The sequence below is a fragment of the Haliaeetus albicilla genome, chromosome 5 (assembly GCF_947461875.1).
Source record: "Haliaeetus albicilla chromosome 5, bHalAlb1.1, whole genome shotgun sequence".
NCBI lineage: Eukaryota > Metazoa > Chordata > Aves > Accipitriformes > Accipitridae > Haliaeetus > Haliaeetus albicilla.
The window spans coordinates 39217897-39237376 of record NC_091487.1 but is presented as its reverse complement, the minus strand read 5'-3'; the positions used below and the strand labels follow the sequence as shown (position 1 = coordinate 39237376).

General features: G+C 40.2%; 1 protein-coding gene across 2 annotated transcripts in view; it reads left to right on the top strand.

Moving 5' to 3' along the window:
* Positions 1-2170: 2170 nt before the first annotated feature.
* The window catches only part of COX16 (cytochrome c oxidase assembly factor COX16), a 49715-nt gene continuing 32405 nt past the window's right edge, over positions 2171-19480 (top strand). Inside the window, exons 1-2 of one of the 2 annotated variants that reach the window (XM_069784252.1) lie at positions 2171-2322; positions 15261-15338. In XM_069784252.1, the coding sequence (XP_069640353.1) occupies positions 2239-2322; positions 15261-15338 (162 nt within the window). In that variant the 5' untranslated portion in view covers positions 2171-2238. The remainder of the gene's footprint in view (positions 2323-15260; positions 15339-19480) is intronic. The other variant, XM_069784253.1, reaches the window with a different exon arrangement.

The window sequence follows — 19480 nt, the reverse complement described above, 5'->3', positions numbered from 1 at the left end:
AGATTCAGCTGGCTAAGTTCTGGTCATCCACCGGGTGAATAGTAATACAGCCTTCAGCTCTCACTGGAGATGGCAGAGGCTGCATACGTTTCTCCCCAGTGGTGCCCTCCGTGCTTACTGATCCCGAATGGCAATGTTTCCTGCTGTTCTAGCCCTGCTCTCCCTCCCACCCTACCAAGGTATCCCAGGTGTAAGTTGCAGAAGCAATTAGCCTCTTCCTGCCACTTGCTTTCCTGAAACTTCCCTGACCTCAGTTCTGCAGGCTGGCTTTTCTGATGTGTGTGGGGAGGCGAAATCCCTAGCTCTGTTGAGATTCAGTGAACTAGTCAGTTATTTGAACTAGTCATCATTTGATTGTGATTTTGCAGAGTGGCAGATTTTTGCCTCTGAGGTCCACTTTACCCAAGCCAAGTCCTTTTACCAAATACCCCACAGAAGCACAAAAGGAAGTTCAGAACACTGAAAAATGTTAGTAATCTGAGTCAAGTCCTCTCACTTGACAGTCTTTGTAAAAGTTCAACACAACATAGATAGGTATGCTCAGAGGCTAGTAACCCTACATATAGGAAATACATCTCTGTTGCTGGAAGTTCTTACAAAGTATGTATATGCAGTGCTAAATCTTCTCTAGGCTCCAGACTGCAGTACCTAGACCTCCTTGAGCAAGAAAAGGCAATTCTCTCCTCGCTGACAGGTAGAAGAGCACTCTCTTCACTGCTGGGAACGCTGCAGAAGCTACCCATGCTCGCATGGATTTTTCTTCATTATGCACAGCATGAGCATTCGTTTCTTCCCAAACTATTTGCTGCAGGCTTTTCCTCTGTCTGCTGGAATGGACTTGTCTGGGGAAACATGTTCTTTCTTTTGCCTTTGAGGTTCTTGAAGGGAACTTCTCCTGAGGGGCTTCCTGTGCCAAACCACCTGGCCACAAGGTAGCACTGAGCTCCTCATCAGCCTCAGGGCTATCTTGCAAGTCTTCTTTGTAGTCTTTTGTTGTTTTCTCATTTCTGTGACTTCAGAGGTGACCTCACTGAAGGTGAACTCCTCTTCCCCACACACATGCAAAGGGAATTTTATCTTAGTAGGATAATTCCAGGTCAGGCCTGGGTTACTGCAGTTTTGTGGATGGTGCTTTCATCTCACCATTAGGGACTATGCTGTAGTGACTAACTTGAATTTTCAGTCCTGGCATACAGACAGACTGAACTGCTGCTCATGGATGTAATTACCTTCATATAATAGCACAGTATACTCATACAATGTTTTGTGATATTAGTGAATGGGTATTCACAGGTACCGAAAGTAATCAACAGTAAGAATAAGAGCATAAAGTGTAGCATTCCTAATCCAAAAATTAGAATGCCACTGTGCTAGGAGTGGTACAAACACCTAACAAAAATAGCACGTTTGCCCAAAAAAGTTTCCAGGAGGAATAATGGACGGGGAGATTTCATTCCACGTGCCGTAGGTGGCGGATGAAAAAACCCAGGGGCAGCAGCCTCAGAGGGGCTTCAGGACAGCCCAGGTTCGGCAGCCACGGAGCCAGATCGTTTTAAGCGTCAGTTCCCCTCTTGGCACACACGTGTTTAATGGCACCCCCCGGCCTTAAATCCTAGCTGCATTCTTGTGCGGGCGACAGCATGGCTCCAGCCCCATCCTTTTCTTCTCATAGACACAGTGGAAGCCACCTAAAAATCTAAGCAACTTGGCTACAGCTGGCGTAGGACACGGGAACGTGCTCCCCAACAAACATTTCTCCTCAGGGAAGGCAGCGGGGTAGATGAAACCATCCACAGGCCAGTCTGGTGTACGTTCAACAAACGCCTGTTAATTCAAAGAGCTTTTGCGATATGCGTTTGTGTGTGTGTGTGTGTGTATATGACCTGGAAGTACCCTGTGGGCTTACGGCTGGTCACTTGGCCGCAGCGGCCATGTCAGGCGAAGCACCTGGCTCGCTGAGGGAGTCTGACCGCGCTGTGGATTATTTTAACCAGCGATCAGCTACGCCTGGAGAAGCGCGGGTAAGAGCGCAGGGGGCGGCCGGCTGGATGCCCAAACCCACCCCTTCTCCCAAACATCCCACGGGAGGGAGCGCAGGCCGCAGCCCCCGCGGCGGAACCCAGTTTCCCCGGGCGCGTTGCGGCGGCGGCGGAGGGGGCCGCTGTGGCGGGCGGACCCGCGCCGCGCCGGAAGCGCTGAAGGCCGGTCCGGTAGGCGGCAGGTGGCCGCCTGGGGCCTATGGGGAGGGAGGGAGGGGGATGGATGGAGAGGCTCCGAAAGCTGTGGAGGGGCCGCACCATGACCTTCGGGGTCCCCCTCTTGGTGAGCACCGCGGGGGGGGGGGGGGGCACCGGCAGCCCGGGAGCCGGCTCCGGGGGTGCCGCGGTCCCGCCGCTGCCTGAGGGACGGGGCGGGGGTCTGGCGCCGTGAGGGCACGGCCCAGGCCGTGTGCGCGGGGGCGTCTCTTGGTGTGAGGGGGACAACGGCGGAGGAATTTCTGCCGGCCGGGAGGAGGAGGAGGAGGAGGAGGAGGAGGAAGAGGAGGGGATTTGTGTCAGGTGGCGGGCCGTGCCTCCGTCCCCCGCGGTGGTCGGGGCTGGAGGGTGCCCGGGGCGGGGGCGTGAGGCCCGCTGTGCCCTCGGTTCGGCGGTGGCCTTCGGAGGTCTGGGAGAGGGTGTGGAAGCACACTCCTGAAGTTTTTCCTGACTAAAGGGGGAGGGAAACGCATCGTGGTGGTTTTCCTTTACAACGCCGCTTATGTGCTGCGTCTGAGCTTCTGCAGCTTTTCAATGGATTTTAAACCGCGGTGGCAGCGTTGGTCTCGTAATTTGTACGCCTAGATGAGTGGAAAGGATTTAAGTGAGTTGATGGGTTATGGTTACAGTTGTGCTCAAAGTGATAGGTGAGGCGTAACTATTTAGAATAGTCGAGGTGAGAAAAGATCAATAAAGTCAAAGGAATAAAACAAAACGATAAGGTGGACAGTATAATAGATTGTACTTGCCTATCCTAAGTACCTGTGTGCGTTAGGGGAAAAATTAAACAACTCGGATGCACGTACGGATAAAAACTCAGGAGGGAAGACAAAAGCAGCAGCCACGACAGTGTGGTTTCTCTTTATGCAATTCATGTCTCATTTCCATATATACAATTGGTTTAGAAAAAGTCAGTAGATTTCAAGGTGGATAAAGAGTAGGGCAAAGGATAATTCCAACATATTTGTAATACTACTAGAGAAGTTAGTGTCGTCCTCCTCAAATGTCCAGCAACATGCCTCAGAAAGATGGATTGGTCCAAAGAAGGACAGCGACACTTGTTAGAGTTAAAAAAGTCTGAGGCCATTTATTTTAAAGTGGTATTACAGAGGTTCTAGAGTAAGGACTTTAAGTGGAAATACTCATGCAGCTGAATACACTGAAGTATCTTTTCTCAAAATATTGGTGAAGTCATTTGTAAGAAATGAAAACAGATTTAAAAAACCAACCAACAAACTAGTGTGATAATACCACAACTGTATGAATCATTTGCATCAGCAGCTCTACTCCCTGATACTGTAGACAACCTCTTCCGGTAAGACCTTGATAAAGTGATCAAGCATAGTGTTAGAGCTGTTTAGATATCCTGCTGCATTGCAGGTATACCTAAAAGGCTGTCCAGAACTTTTCTGCTTTCATGCTTAGACTGAATTTATTTTGCTTTATAATTTTTCATGTCATTTTTTCAGTGCTCTGACATTATTCTTTAGTTTAATAACAGCTTTCTTAGATGTTTGACATTGGATATAGTTTTAGGTCACAGTCCTATTGTTTATGTAATAATTTGAGGTTTGCTACTTCTGTCTCAAAATGAGGCAAACCCAGGCAGTTTAGTACTCTCCAGCTCAATTTTAACTCCATAAAAGGCTTTGGGAAAATATTATGTCATTAAATTAGAGATACTTAGAGGTGGTGACCTGGTGGAGAAAAAAGTCATCATTGCTTTTCAATAATAAATATATCAGATTTGGTATTTGATAGGTGAACTGGTATAGTAGGTGAGGAGATGCAACTGATACACAAGGTCTTGACTTTGATAAAGCTTTCTACATTACCTTCCCTGTGAGAATTGCACTTCAGTGAAAGTACGGCAAAGATATGCTTCTTGTCATTTGTGTTCTCGAAGAATTGAAAAAATGTAGAATGTAGTTATCAGGTGTCTTCCAAATTGAAAGGTATCTTAGGTGAGGTGGGTTCTGCAGAAAAATATTGTAGAAAAACAGAAATGTCATTATAAGACACAGAAACTTGTCAAAAGTAAAGTAAAACATGGAATAGGACTCTTCCAGTCTGCTCAAAGTCCTCAGCTGGAGTAGTTTTCAGCTTTTTGGTGCCATTGTAGCGATGATGAAGACAAGCTGTGAAGTCTAGAGGAGAGCAACATGAAAGATACAGCAGACATTCCACCTTTAAGGAATGCCTGAAGGAATTGACTTAGTTTATTTTAGAAATGTCTTGAGACATACATCGTATATCGAGAGTGGTGATTGCTTTTCATAGCTTGGGAAAGAAGTACCAAAATAAATGAGCTTTAGATCAGATGTTAGGAAAATATTACTTTTTGTTAGGAAAAAGCACTCCTGATACATACTTAGGGTTTTCAAGGAGAGGTTGAACAACCATCTGGCAGCAATGGTGTAGATTTTCTCAGTTGTGCTTCGGTGCTGGAGCTAGGACTTCAGCTTCCCAGGCCAAGGTAGAGCTGTGGTTGTCCTTTTGGCCCTCCTAGTGTTTTTGCATGATTTGCCATGGGTCATACCATAAATTTTTGAGGCTGGTTTCTTTGACTTTGTACTGCCTAATTTCATTCCATTTCTGTTACTGCAGAGCTCTTTCTTTCCTCCAGAGACAGTATTATATAGAGAAATATTATATTTATTTCCAGGGTTTCATGTCTCCCTGCCTTAAAATTGTTCTCCCCATCAATATTTCAGAATGTTTCTGTGTTGCTGCCCAAAGGCTTCCCAAGGAGTAAGAAAAAGGAAAATTCATGCAGTTCTTGTTAGTTCCCCAGCTGTCTATTGAACTCTGAAAGCATCTCTGAAGCTGAACAGGGTTGTGCTAAAAGATCGATAACAGCAAAAAAGACACTGAATCTATGCACAGAATCAGGAGCAGCATGTCTTTGGAACCCTTTAAATTCTGCTGAATTTGTTGATAATACTGAAACCAAAGGTTTCTGTTAGATTCTTGCATCCTGTACATAATTTTTTTCACTAGATAGGTACAGGACTTCATACTTCAGTACTGCTGGACTTTTCATCAGTACCATATTTGCTTTTTTTATGGAAAAAAAATAATAATCAAACAGCTTTCACATCTTCCTTTCTTACACTGTGTATTTGAATGAAAAGTCCCTGTGCCACTTTTTCTAAAGGCTCCAAGGTTAAAGAGATTATAATTCAAAGGCAGATGACCATCTTATTATACGCACGCATGCACAAATATATATTAAAAATATTTCTTACTTTTTAGTGTAAATTACCTTGATCCTTTTTTCTTTGTTCTTTTGGGCTTGGGGCTGTTAGAATATTTCAGTGCAGAAGGAATTTTCTTGGTTGATCTTTAAACCTCAAACTGACAACAGCTTTCAGAGTAAGTTGTGTAAATCACAGTTTTCAGTCATACTTTCTCAGAAGATAAGAGTGTTTCTTTGTGAGCACCAACAAGACTGTAGGGGGTAGGAATTAAACCTGCAGGAAACCTTGATTTGTGAGTGTTTCGTTTAACGCCGTAAACTTAGCAGATAAGATACCTTTTCATGGCATAAAACAGTAAGCATGCAGGAGAGAGTGATGTAACCTGGCATGGGATATCTTAACAGCTTGAGTGCTGCAGGGTTAGTAGTCCTAAAGCATTGGTAAAGATGGTAACATCTGTGTAGATGTTGGGATGAACTCTAGTGACCTTACAGATGTATCTGTAAAATTTGCTGTTATGATGGAGGGCTGTGCCACCTCTGTGGTAACTTAAACATCTTTGACAGCTGTATTGACATCTCTGTTTCTTATCATGTTAATGGGAACTCTTTCCTTATCACGTGAACCTTAGCTTACAAATCTTCAGGATACTTGGTTCTGTTATAAAAGAAGAGCTTCAGTCACTGCTGCTTTATATTCCACAGTCAACTCTACCTGACCAAAAGGGATGTGTCTATCAATGTCCTATTGCTGCTGTGATGCTTCTGTAAGACCTTGAGAGAGCAAGGCTCTTTGGTATTACAGCTAGTGGATCCAGTGTCATACCTTTGTTAAGAGACACTGAACATGTAAGGTTACTTCTCTAGTGCAGTTAGAATGTTTGAAGGTTGCTGGAAGTTATTTTTTTTCAGACAAGTATAAATGGTGATTCTAGACTGTTGAGGAAACATGTTTGGATTTCAAAATTGCAAAGCAGTAACAGTTTTAAAACACACATTAAACCCCCACTATTTCATATGCTCACATCACTTTCCAAAACTTAATGTTTGTGGTTCTGTCTCTGTTCGATTCTAGACAGGGATCTTTCATACTCTCTAAGTTGAAAAAATGAATGTATAGATGCAGTTCCAGTTCTGCTGTCAACATGTTAAAAGGGAAAAATTAAATTCTGAGGACCTGAAGTGGCATCTTAACAGACAGAAAATGTAGTCTGTGGCTCATTTGGTGATTTTCATTGCACACCTGAAATAAGTATATTGCACTATATATGCAGTGCTGCAAGTTTCAAATTTGCAGTGTGTTACAATGTTCTCTCTATATATAGCTGTAGATTTTGACTTATTTTCATTTTTCTGTTGTGGTTTTTTTTTTTTTTCCCTCATCCTTTGGTGACTGTACTTTTACACATACTTTGCTTCCCCTTTTGGATCTTGTCTTTGGTGTTTTACATGCTGTGCCTAGTGTTGCCAAAAAGATGAGGGTAGCTTGGAACAGTGAAAGATTTTTCTGTGAATAAACATGTTTCTAAAATTTATTTCCATCAGTGTTTATGCACGCAGACTGTACTACAATGCCATCTACTTTGCTGCCTTGAACAGTGCAAGTTTACTTTGAGAAACACTTCGTCAAGAGACACCAAGAATGCATGTCATGGATACAGGACAAGAAAAATGGTCAGATTAGAGAGAGTCCCTAACAATGCTGCAGCAATGTGGTCAGTGCTTCCAGGCACCATTAGAGAAGGTCAGTGGCATCTCGGGCCCTTGTTAATGAACCAGTTGTCTCTCAAGCTTTTTGACAAACAAAACACTTTTCCCAGACATCAAGACATGAAATTACATGTCTGTGGATTAGTTTTGTTCAATGGTGAAGGCAGGGTCATCCAGAAGCCATGACTGATGCTCAGAAATGTTTTGCAAATATTGTGAAATGGTATTTTATTGTGCTGTGAGTCACTGAAAGTGGAAGTTTTATGGGGTTACTGGGTAGGGAAACTATGTTTTTATCACTTCAATGACTAAGCTTCCAAAGAGTCCTTTAAATACAACATTCCTAATTCATCTCATAAAAAGCTGCTAAATTCTGAGTCCTGGGGTATGTTGAATACAAAGCACACTTCTTTCCCATGGATTCTGGAGGATCTGCCCATAAAAGATGGTATGAATTCTGAGAAATATGGAAAATTCTTCTTGGGAGCAATCACATTTCTGAGATCTCTTGTTGCCATCAGTGTCTATGTGTAGAAACTGTTATTACATTATCTTCTGATATTGTTTGAAAAAGGATTACTACAGTCAGCATTTTTTCAATTTTAGATATGTCAGTGTTACTGTTAACATCATTCACATCATTGCCTTGACCAATTCATAATATTGAATTGCAGGACTTTTATTAATATCTATTACTTCATGTAACTTTACAATAAAATTTGACATATGCAGAACAGTTGATTTAAATGTTAATATGCTTTTGAGAGATTAATAGAAGTTAACATTTACCCATGAGAAAAGAATTCTGACTTCTAGTATTTGTAGATAAATTGTGATTGCCTGTAAAAGTCACAAGTATTACTTTTGTAGCCTAGAAAAGCAATAAATACAAAACTGTTTTTAGAATTTTAAAATGGTTGCGCCCAATCAGCAAATCACAGTGTTGCTTTTATGCTTCAGTGACTTGTAAATATTGGGTCTCTAAGCTTATGACGAGGTATGTCTTCAACTTCTGTTGTGCTTCTGCTTTGCATCTCCTGTTCATCCGTGTGTGTTTGAATCCACAGCGGAGTGTGGAGCTGTTCCAGACAAAACCACCCCCTGGAACTGTTTGTGCTGGAGCGGAAGCCAGTGTGTTTAAGCTGAAAGGGCTTCTGTGGACTCCAGTTTGTGCAATCTGAATTAGCTGACTTCCATCTTTCAGTTGACTGTGAGGCCTTAAAATTTCTGAGCTCATCTTTTGAATCATCACCTTAAACTTTTCTTTTGATTCTTAATCTTTGAGTGCTATTTTCCAGATAAATGTTAAATAAACAAATAGGCACTCTTTAGTACTCCAGATTTCCCCTCTGTTTCATTTTAAAACATGAAGAGTGTATTTGCATTGTTTAATGCTGTTAGAATGGACTAACCTGGCACTCAGGGCAACTGAGGTTCTGTATTGAGCCTCAGAGCAGGAACGTAAGTACAGACTTACCCGTTTTCACTTTGTGCGTTTAGTCCTGCTCTAAGACTCCACCTTCTTCAAGGGGTGGTGAAGGTAAAGATGTAAGATTAATATTTACTCTATAGTACATTTCATCTTCATCCCCTGTCCAGTGTTGTCAATAGGGAAGTATTACTTGACTAGTAGTGGTTTCTTTTTGTTCTTTAATGCCAGTTTCAGTTTATTGCTGTTTTGAGCTGGAACTAACACATCACAAGAACACCAGGTTGCCGTGAGATGTAAATAGTTTCTCACTGTAGTGTACCTTGGCTAGATTTGAACCTGTGAGTAATGGGAATCATAATTTTAATAAGGAATTGAAATTTTGACTTTTAGAAGCTTATGAAGAAAGAGAAGGTGGTGTTCAGAAACTGCAGCTTGACCACCACGGCAGACTTGGTTTTCAAACTGCTGCAGCTGCTGAGTGAAATTCCCTTGTCATCTGACCAGCCCAAGCAATGTGTGTAATGTAAAATGACAATGTTGTGGCTGAAAATGTCCTTTTTCGCTAATGCTTGTGCTGAGGAGCATATGGGTTTCTGTCTCTTCTGCATTGTTCTTAGATTGGTTTCTATTAAACGCATTTTCTGTGCTTTCCAAGCTGTTATGAAATGGAAATTGTAATAGACAAAGGTTTTGTTTTCTTTCTAAGACATGGAGTGGTAACATTGAGAGGATACAGACAATTTTTGTTGTACTTTGGCCCATAGCCGTTCATGTTTGCAATCTTCAGATCACTGCTTTGAACATACTCTATATTGAGCCAGTTAGCCCGATACCTTGGGTCAAGTTCAATATTCTGCACAGAGTTCTACATGCTGTGAAAACTACACTCTTAGGCTTTATCAGTGAGTTATGATTGGCTCCAGTTTATACCAGCCGCTGTCCTGGGTTGCCAGCATGGTATCCATGTGGTCATTTACTGGCACATTTCATCCATTTTTGAATGTAATGCGGTAACATCTTTCTGCAATTTGTGAATTCTAGTATACGTATTAAGTCAGTGCATTCTCTTAACTTTGTCATGCTTTTGAATGAAATAACTACTAAGTTGTTATAAGAGATGTATAGTTTTGGGTTTTGTTTTCCCCCAAAGGAGGCCTCTGATCTGAACTTAAAACGATTTCTATTTGTTGCAGACAAGAAGAAAAGGTAGATGCTCTTCTGCTCCCATCGAGGGTGGGGAGAGGATTTAGTAAGTTTCTGAGAAGACTTTGAACCGTTTTTCTCTCTTCTCAGCAGTTTCAGTGTTAGAGCCAAATACTGGAATGGCTGTGGGAAATAAGCTCTTGAGAATTAGAGCTGGCAGAGGGGGGCGCTTCAGGTTAAGATGACTTGCCTGGGTCTTTTCTGGGACTGGCAGTTTGCCCTGCTACGTTATTTAGGGAACAAAAAAGAGACTTCAGTCTTCTGGGCTGTCAAATTGCCATCTTTCACCAGTCTTGCACTGCACATATGACAGTTCTTTAAAAAGGAAACCCCAAAACCCTTTTTACTGTGATCACTGCAAGCTAAAATAAAATAATTCACATGACTGTTTTGAAGCTCCTGATGAATACCTGGAGGGTTTTGTAGCAGCAGCCTTGAAGAAGAGCTTAGAAAATTATCATGTTCCTTCTCCAGTGATATGTATCATAACATTTTCCACCACTGCAGGATCTGTGTTGCCAGCACTGAATATTGTGATTTGGTTAATTTAGGGATTTATGACAAATGTAATTTTGTAGTCTGGCTTTCACAATTGGTACTATAGCAGGAATGGCTTTCTCTAACAACAGGGACACCTGTAATATGGCAAACTGCTGGTGCTGCCAGAGAAATAGTTTCTTGTTATTTTGTTAACCCAAGGAACTGAAGGTGGCTGCTTTAGATGATGCAGGAAATAAAAAAGTGGGCATCTTCTGTAAGTCCCAAGTTCTCCTGCTATTATGAGTCCTCAGTGACCGTCTCACTGTAGTTGGTGACAAATACAAGTATTTCCCATCCTAAGGTGCAGTTCAGGGGATCAGTCTGATGCCATCCATAACTGATTGCATAACATACTTCCCAATGGAGAAGTGAACAAATAGAATTTTTAAAAGAGTGTTATTAAAGAGAATTTTATGTCATTTTTTTACATAAAACATTTATTGAGGTTGCTGAGTGTATGTGACAGATGGTGCTCTTATGTCACATCCTATCTTTCATTTTGTTTTGGAACATGCAAGTCTTCCATGCATGCGTAATTGCATTACAACATTGTAGGGGGTTTTTTGTGTACTCACTGAAACATAAAGGAATAATCCAATGTGAGATCTTTAATGGGGGTTTGTGCTAGCAGTGCTGTTAAGCTGCTTGCTTTGGTGTTAAGCGCTGACTAACTAGTATGTTTTATGATTTTTGCCTTCTTAAGGTAAACTTCAGGTGTAAAGGAGAAAGTGAGAAGTTATTATCATAGAAACATAGAATGTTTTGGGTTGGAAGGGACCTTAAAGATCATCTAGTTCCAACCCCTCCTGCCATGGGCAGGGACACCTTCCACTAGACCAGGTTGCTTATCATTTCATCAATCTGCTGAATGCATTCAAGTAACTAGACAGATGATGTTCACTACATAATGTTTTTTGCTCCACATTCTGAAACATATAAAACAAATAGTTCTTTCACAATGAAAGAAAACAGGTATATTTGAACATTCCAGCTTGGGTACTCTTCAGATGCTAATGCCTTAATATTTTATGGTGTAAGTTAAGTATCTGTATGATTCTAAAATTGGAATGAAGAAAAATATATCTTAATTTACATTGTATGTGGCATTACTTTTCCCCTTTCAGTTAACTGGAGAGTGAACTTGAGCCTGACTTCATTAGGATGTTGCCACCCTAACTGTTTTATTTATTTGGCATCCTGAATAACTTCTACTGTCTCTTTTATGTCTGGACTAGTGGATGGAACATACTGGACTTCGCTGTTGCCCTTGGCTTACATTGAGCCGATCTGTCCATTGTAGCGCTTTTTTAACTGAAGAGTGTTTGCAAGGAATGTAGAGATTATTTTACAAATTGGGAAACTAGAAATGTATGTGAGACATACAGAATATGCAAAGCCATCAAGCTGGTAACATTGCTGGAATTTTTAGCTTGAGTCTTATCCCATTTCTAATTATTTTGACTGTTGCCTCTTGATTCTTCATTGTTGTTTGTATGTATGCATTCTTCCTTTTAAATACAGTGAACTTAAATGAAGTAGTGAGGACATCTTCCCTCATAATGCAGAAAAGAGAAAGTAAACGCTTAAAGCAAGACTAATATTTCCACTCAATGCATTGTCAGTCACTGAGTCCTTTACTACCTTTAATGCTATTATGGTTGCATAAATTCATTTATACCTTCTTTTATTGGCTTTTGAACACAGTTTTCAAAAATCTAATTGACTGAATAGCTGTCCATTGCTGCTCTGGCTTGTGTAGATCAAGGCAATTCATGCTCAGGGCTGTCAGCTAACTGTATTGACGTGCTGTTGGTTGATTAAATAAGTGCTGAATATGACTGATTCTGGTCTGGTTTTGCAGTGAAGTCTTAGACATTGTGTTTGGTTCTTCAGAACATTGGTCAAGTAAATTCGTAAACATATGATTTATATTTTTGTGTGTCTTCTGTGCTTTTGAAAATTATTTAATCTTAATCCTAACCTTCCTTCCAGCATTACACTGTGTAATATTTCAGTGGCATTTGTAATTTCTTACAGCATCAATGTGCTTTGATTCTGATGCAGCCTAACTGGTGTTTCATCGTAAGATAAATCAACCATTGCAGTACTGAAGTGTAAAGGCAACTATGCTAGTGATGCCTGATGACTGAAATGTGCCAATTTGCCAGGCTAGTTACACTGCTTATGCTGAATGAAGAGCAAAAGTACATCAGAAACCAAGTGGGTTTTTTCCCTTTAGTGGTATAAAGGTGATGTGAGTAAAATTACAGTCTCGAGCCAAAACCTGTCTAAAGGGACTGAGAGGTGTGTGTGTATCAACTTCTTTATCATGGGTATAGCTGCAAATGTAAAATGCACTGTATAATAGATGGTTGCTGTCAAACAAGCGATAGGATGTGATCAGACAAAGTGAGTAGCACATGACTTATTTCATGCAACAACCTTCTATTTGATTTCCCTTAGTTACAGTGTACATTACATAGTTTTAAATGATCAAAGCTAAAGAATGTAATATTTAGCTTGGAGCATGGCTTTGTAAGCCACAGCGTACCTTTTAATTATGTTAAATAATAGTCGGGTTATGAGGAACAGGCCAGTTAAAGGTCTTCCACTTGTTCATATTGCCTCTCATAATGGTATATACTTCATGCAAGTTTGTTGTTGGGCAAACTAATTTTTAATTGATGTCACAAGTAATGGCTACTTTCTGCCTGGTTTAACAACTGTGTACTGAACGATTCTTAGTGCAGGTGCTTTTGCCCTGCCATAGCCACTCTTTGACAACATACTAATATACACAAAGGCAATAAGCTGTGGTTTGTAACAGCCTTAAACTTGTCTATAGCACTTAGGACTCAAAGTTTGTTAAGTTAACTCATTGGCTGTTAATTAATGTAATACTTCTTAGGAGTTAAAGAAGATCACCGGACGAATGCTTATGCTGAGGTGTCAACCATATTGAAATTCAATTATAGTCTGATCCTTGAGACTTTCAGCATTATGCGTTACCATATCTTCAGCTGACAAATCTTCTACTTGGAATAAATCTTGAATAATGTTCAGGTTCTTTTTAACCATTTTGAATACTTTATTTTCTGTTTCCTGTTATTCTTTCTTACCAAGATAATGACAAGAGGAAGACTTTTTTTTCCCCTCCTTTATACGAATACCTTTTTTTCTGTTGTGTATTTTGATGATTCAATATTTGCAAAAGCATCATTAATTCCTTGAACAGTTATGATACAAGTATGATGCCATCCCATTTTTGGTAGGTCAGATTTCTAGTTGCTGAAAGTTAACTTGCAACCACATGATGATTTTCTGATTGGCTTTCTGAAATCAGAGTTCTGTGGCCTAGCAGCTGGATGTTTGTATCACAAAATTTTGGTCTATTTGTTTCTAATTATCAGCTAGATTCTGAGGCTTATTGAAAGGGCCAGGCCAGAAAGAGACCGTAGAGCCTTTAACTCCTGGCTATTGGTGAAGGGTTCCCTGTTCTGTGAACAAAGCACATTAGTTCCTGGGTACCAGTCTGTAACTTCCCAGCATCTAAGTGTGTGTGGGGAGTGCGTTCATATGGTTGTGAGTAGTTTTACTTGCTTGATGGGAAATCATGTAGTCCTGCAAGTTTTAGAAGGAATAAATGTAGAAGGCTTCCCCTCCCAACCCCCCAATTTAAATTGAATTAATATGGCTTTGTGGCCTCAGTGACCTGAACTTAAGATAGCATACTTTTTGGAAAGAACATACATTTTGACTGCCTGTGCAGCATAATTATAACAATTCTTGGACACAGGCCATTGCTGCAAACCTAATATGTCGCAAGAAATCAGCCAGCATTGTGTTGAAAACAGTTACCAGTGCAGCAACAGCCTATAATGAAGGACTGTAACAGCAATGCAGTGTGATAAAATAGGGTGGTGTTGGGGTTTGGGTTTGGTTTTTTTTCCCACTGAGGTCCTTAGAGTTGCCTCATGCTTCCACCTTCCTTAGATGTACATCTCTAGATATGAAGTCTTTTGGCCTCTGTGCATCTGCCTTAACAGAGAACAGCAGACGGTCTGTCAGGCCACATCAGGAGCAAGAGGCCTTGTTCTTCCCCAAAGTACCTAGACTTCTAAGCTCATTTTCACATCCTTAATGGTGTTTGTTAACAATACTTGATCTTTCCGTTGGTCTGTCCATTTTTAATGGTAAAATATGTAGACAGTTTTATGATATCCCTCTGTCATAAGAAAGAATAATTTAACAATTTCTTTTTGTGGATATGAAGGTGTTTTTCCCCCCATTTCACCCTTTATTATACTTATTCATATGCTTCACAGGTGTGGAGGGAATTGCAAGACAACTAAGGAGGCAATAATAAAACTGCAGGTGTGCTGGATATGATTTCTTAGCCTGTGTGATAATGTATTATTGAACCACAGCTCCAATCAGCTGGTCTGTTCAGAAGCTTAATTAGATCTCTTACCCACAGACATCAGAGTAAGTCAATGTGGCATTGTTACTTCCCCATAGAGTTTGAAAATGATGAGAATAAATCCTGTGGTGGTGAGGTAAAGGTTCCTTTGCTGCAGTTGTGGCAGGAAGCCATATGGGGAGGGAAAAAAAGGGGTAAGAGGAGGGGAAGTCCCTAGAAAATGTGCATCATGAAGCAGCTGTCTTTGTATAAAGGAGGAAATTTGTGAAATTCAGGCCCAGATCATGGAAGAAAAGGCTCTGACTTTACCATATACTCCTTCTTCTATACATACCTTCCACTTGATTATTATCTTCAGTTCCTGGTGTTTCTGTTGGAAGAAGAGTAGGGTCCCTTGGTGAATGAATTGGGTCAGTATGCAAAGTGTTCTTTTTAAGTATGCAAAGTGGTTTGTTTTCATAATAGTCCTAACACGTCTGTTTTCATTTTGTTGTTTTTCAGCTGTATCTTGTTGGAGGATCTTTTGGACTCCGTGAATTTGCTCAGATAAGATACGATGTCCACAAACTACATGGCAAGGTAGTTGAAACAGTTTTCTTTACTTTTCCTTTTCATTTCTTTTGTGTATGTACTGCCTGCGAAAGGATTGCTAGGACAAGCAAACTACTGATATTGGGGATTTGCCTTTCACCACTGCGCCCTGGGCTACAGCTGAGGCTCTTAGGCAGTAAGTAGTGTAGGTAACAATAAAAGGGCTGACATGATGATGAATCCTTTTACAGTCTGTGGAATGGATCAACATAAATAATAGAAAAATTTTGTTCCTTTCGTTGATTGTAAGTGGCAATTCTGAATCCCCAGAAAGAAGCGTAGCATATCTAGAAGGAGCTTATTATAAAGATACTGTATCTGATTTAGACTAAGAAAACTGGTATTTTAAAAGGTTCTGTTTTCAAACAATACTTGGCATTAAGTATATAATGTTAGATGGTTTTCAGGGCTTGGCTTTGTGTTGACTGAGATAAGCAGATACCATTGTGCTACAGCCTGTTCTTTAAGCTCTGTGAAAGAAACAGGAGCTAGTCTTCACTCAGTACGTCAGAATGTACTATATGGAAGAACCCTTCTGAATGAAGGAAATGGCTTGCTTACTCGTGCTACTTACACCTCCAAGTGTAACACTAGTTCCAAGTTGTATATGAAACGATCTGAAAGGAGCATGTCAGTTCAGCAGAAAGTAATATTGGCTTGCTTTCCCTAACTTTGTAATATGCAGGTCTGCCATTGCAATGCAGAGACACTTTCTGGTCTCAGTGCTGCTGACTTGCAGGTGGCATGAATTTTTTTTAAAGAGTATATGGCACTTCATATAAAATTTTTTTGTGTAAGACTCTGGACACAGTGGCTTTCTCCTGTGGTCAAATCTTTGAGGTCCTGAGCTGTTGAGAGTTTGGAGACCCCCTTGTTTTGTCTTAGACTCTTGTTGTGGGCCATCTAAATTACTTTAATCATTCCTCATGGTTCCTTGTGTTGCATACCTAGCTGTGGCCTTTGAAACACCATGTGGCCCACTCCTGTTCAGTCCCGTACTTGACATAGCCCGTAGACAGGGGAGAGTAATCTTACAAATCTTTTCTCCAGTGCTGTCTTCTGGGTAGTTATTTTCTATCAGTCCTGGGCTTTTAGGACCAGTTGGAGCCTTTAAGTTTTTCTCCAACCAGATGGGGATCATAACATGGGCAAGTATTTGCCTGCTGTGTTTCTGTCAGTTTTTTGGTCAGATTCATACTCAGTGAATTACATTTGGCCTCCATGATCTGCACTGTGACCGCAGCTCAGGGAAGAAAACAGGTAGTAGTTGTGCTCATTCAGATCTATGAGACTCCTTGTCCCAGCATTTATAATCAAGGGAAGCATCATTGAATTAGACAGTAGTACATGAAAGCTCTGAGGGGAAGCTACTACATCCTGGAGTTCTTAAGCTCTGAAAAGCTAAAAGAGGACATCCAGGTTCTGCTCTAACCAGTATTACTTAAGGCTGCAACAACTCTTTTGTGTTTTCTTTTTCTTTTAATTATGATTTTATTTAGGAATAGATGAAATTTAAATGAAGAACAATGCAGTATTGGCTGAGAACTAGCAACACCAACTTTGGGCTCATTTGTAGGCAAACACATCAAAGTAATGTGTTCCATGAATTTCTGTTTCTGTGTCCATAAAAATAGAGTTAAGAACCATTCTAATTCATTAAATAAGACAGCAAAAGAGATTAGAATGTATTTTAACTGATAAAGAGAAACAAACCTAGTTTAAAACGTACATGAAACTCAGGAAAAGAACATTAATCTTAGTGATTTAAAAATGCTATTAAAAATCTTGATAGTCATAACATCTGTTTAATTTGTCACTGGTTAAAATGTTTTTGTGTTGGAGTAGATTATGCTTTTCTCGTATAACATACTTTGATTAGTGTAAGTCCTTATCGGAACAGGGACAAGTGCTCCTTTTGGGGGGTTGGACAGTTATATGCAAATTGCAATAGGCAATAAAATAGGATTTTTTTGTTACAGTTGCTCCTTTGGAATAATAACAATGTTTAATTAAATAACACTTTTCATATAAGGACCTCAAAAGACTTTCACAGAATTTAAATGAATTAAGCTTCATAGCCTTACTGTCAGAAAAGGCAGGATTATTATTTCCATTTAACTGCTGAAAAAGTGGAGGTTGCAAAAAGTTAAGCAACTCATCCAAAACTAGGCTAGGATTTGTAATACCTGAGTGCTTATCTTTTATGATCATCTTTTTAAGGATGTGCAAACTATAGTACACCCCCTTTTGTAAGCATGACTCCTAAACTTGTTTTCTTGCTAATTCAGCTGCTAGATAGACAGAACTTAGACAATCCTTTTGCGGTATATCTCTACTACGTTTCAAATACTAAACTATGATCCCTTCCATTCAAAAGTATTTGTCCTTTTCCGTCTAACCATTCTCACTGTGCTGAGAGGGAAACCACAGTAGTAGGCAAGTTCTCAGCTGACAGTGACATTTCGAAACAAGCATTATAGTAGAACTAGTGTCTGTGTTTCAGTGACTAAGGGGTTAACTGCCACTTTCTCTGTGTACTTGTGGCTTAATGAGCAAAAGCTGCATTAGTGATAATGCCTGTGTTATTAATGTCAAGCTGGCTTTTGAAGAACATTCCTTGATAAAGGAAATAAAATTCAAGAGAAAATGGTGGTTTGGACTTTCAAGGGAGTATGGTTTGGTGGTGATGCTTGGGGCTGGGGCTGGGATTAGGAGAGAGACAGAGGCTAGAGCTGTAGCTGGAGTGGGGCTGGGAAGGGGCTGCAAAAGGAATTCTATTCTCTTGTTCATTTGGGCCGTGACTTGGGATCTTGGGCTGAAGCTCAGACAATGTGTATGATAGAGAGACAGAGTCCAGAGCTGCAGTTGAAGAGGGGCTATTAGCATCTCGAGAACAGATATTTTATCCATTTAGTATAGTGTCTTTGGATATCAGGGCTTTGTATATGCCCATCTCTTGCAAAAGCAAAAACATATTTGGCGTACACCTTAATTTACTCAGGATACCTAGATCAGTCATATTCCCTCAGCACACTGAATATTCTGCGTTTGAAGTGGACTTACACTGAGACTCTTATTGATGTAAATGTGTGTTTATTCTCCTGAAACTAATCAAGGATTTCTCCATTATCTATTGTTGCCAAAATGTCCATTAATGGAGAAATCATTAGGTTAGGTAATTGTTTCTTTTCTGGGAAGAATTTATGCAAATCAAAATTGGTTATAGAAAACCAGGTATGCTTACGGGAAAATCGTGTGGAATTAATGGAGAAGAAATGAGTAGGTTTGTATAGGCATTGTTCCAAACACCTTTTTTCTCAAATGGAAAACTAGGCCCTTTCTTTGTCATCTTGTTGTGTATGCAGTTGAATAGAGATGCTTGTTTAAGTTTTTTAACAGAAAATGTGACTTCCATTAAATATACAAAAAATATTTCCTTTCAACTATGTAATAATAAATTATTTTTATTTACTGTGTGCCCATTGTTGTCATTTAAGGTATGGTAGAGACTTGCTGATTCAGATCTAATTTTGGATATAAGAATCTCAGATATGTGGAATGGTCTGTACTATTGGCTGATAGTTACTGTAGAGGGCTGAAGAGAAGCAACATATTAACTACCTGGGAAAATCTAGGCTTTCAGCCCCTCAGCAAACCATTTCGACTAATAAAATAGAGTTTCTAAGCTCCAAAACTGCTTTGTTGAAGTATTATTGCGAGGCAGGTTCTTGGAGCATGGGGAGGCGATAGGACTGAGCAAGTTCCTTCAGGGTAACATGCAGCAGAAGCACTTCTAGGAAAGCTGGAATCTCTAGGTCATTTTGTCAGGAAACAAAACATCAGTTAGCCTTTGAAGTCTGCAAATAGGTCCTGCTGTGGATTACGTATGACAGTGTTACTATACTGACTCTTCAGTGTTCACAAACTACGCAGATGCTGTTCACTTTTCCTTTGTCCTATGCAAAGTGAGTGCACCCCAAAAGTAGAATGCTAAGAAATGAGAGTAATAATAATAATGTTTTCTGTCTTACTGAGGCAGAAAGTAGAGGCAGTGAAGAGTCAAAATGACAGAAGTTCAATCCTTTCTCCTACATGAGTTTCACCCTTGAATCAGCTGTTGTGCGTTAAAA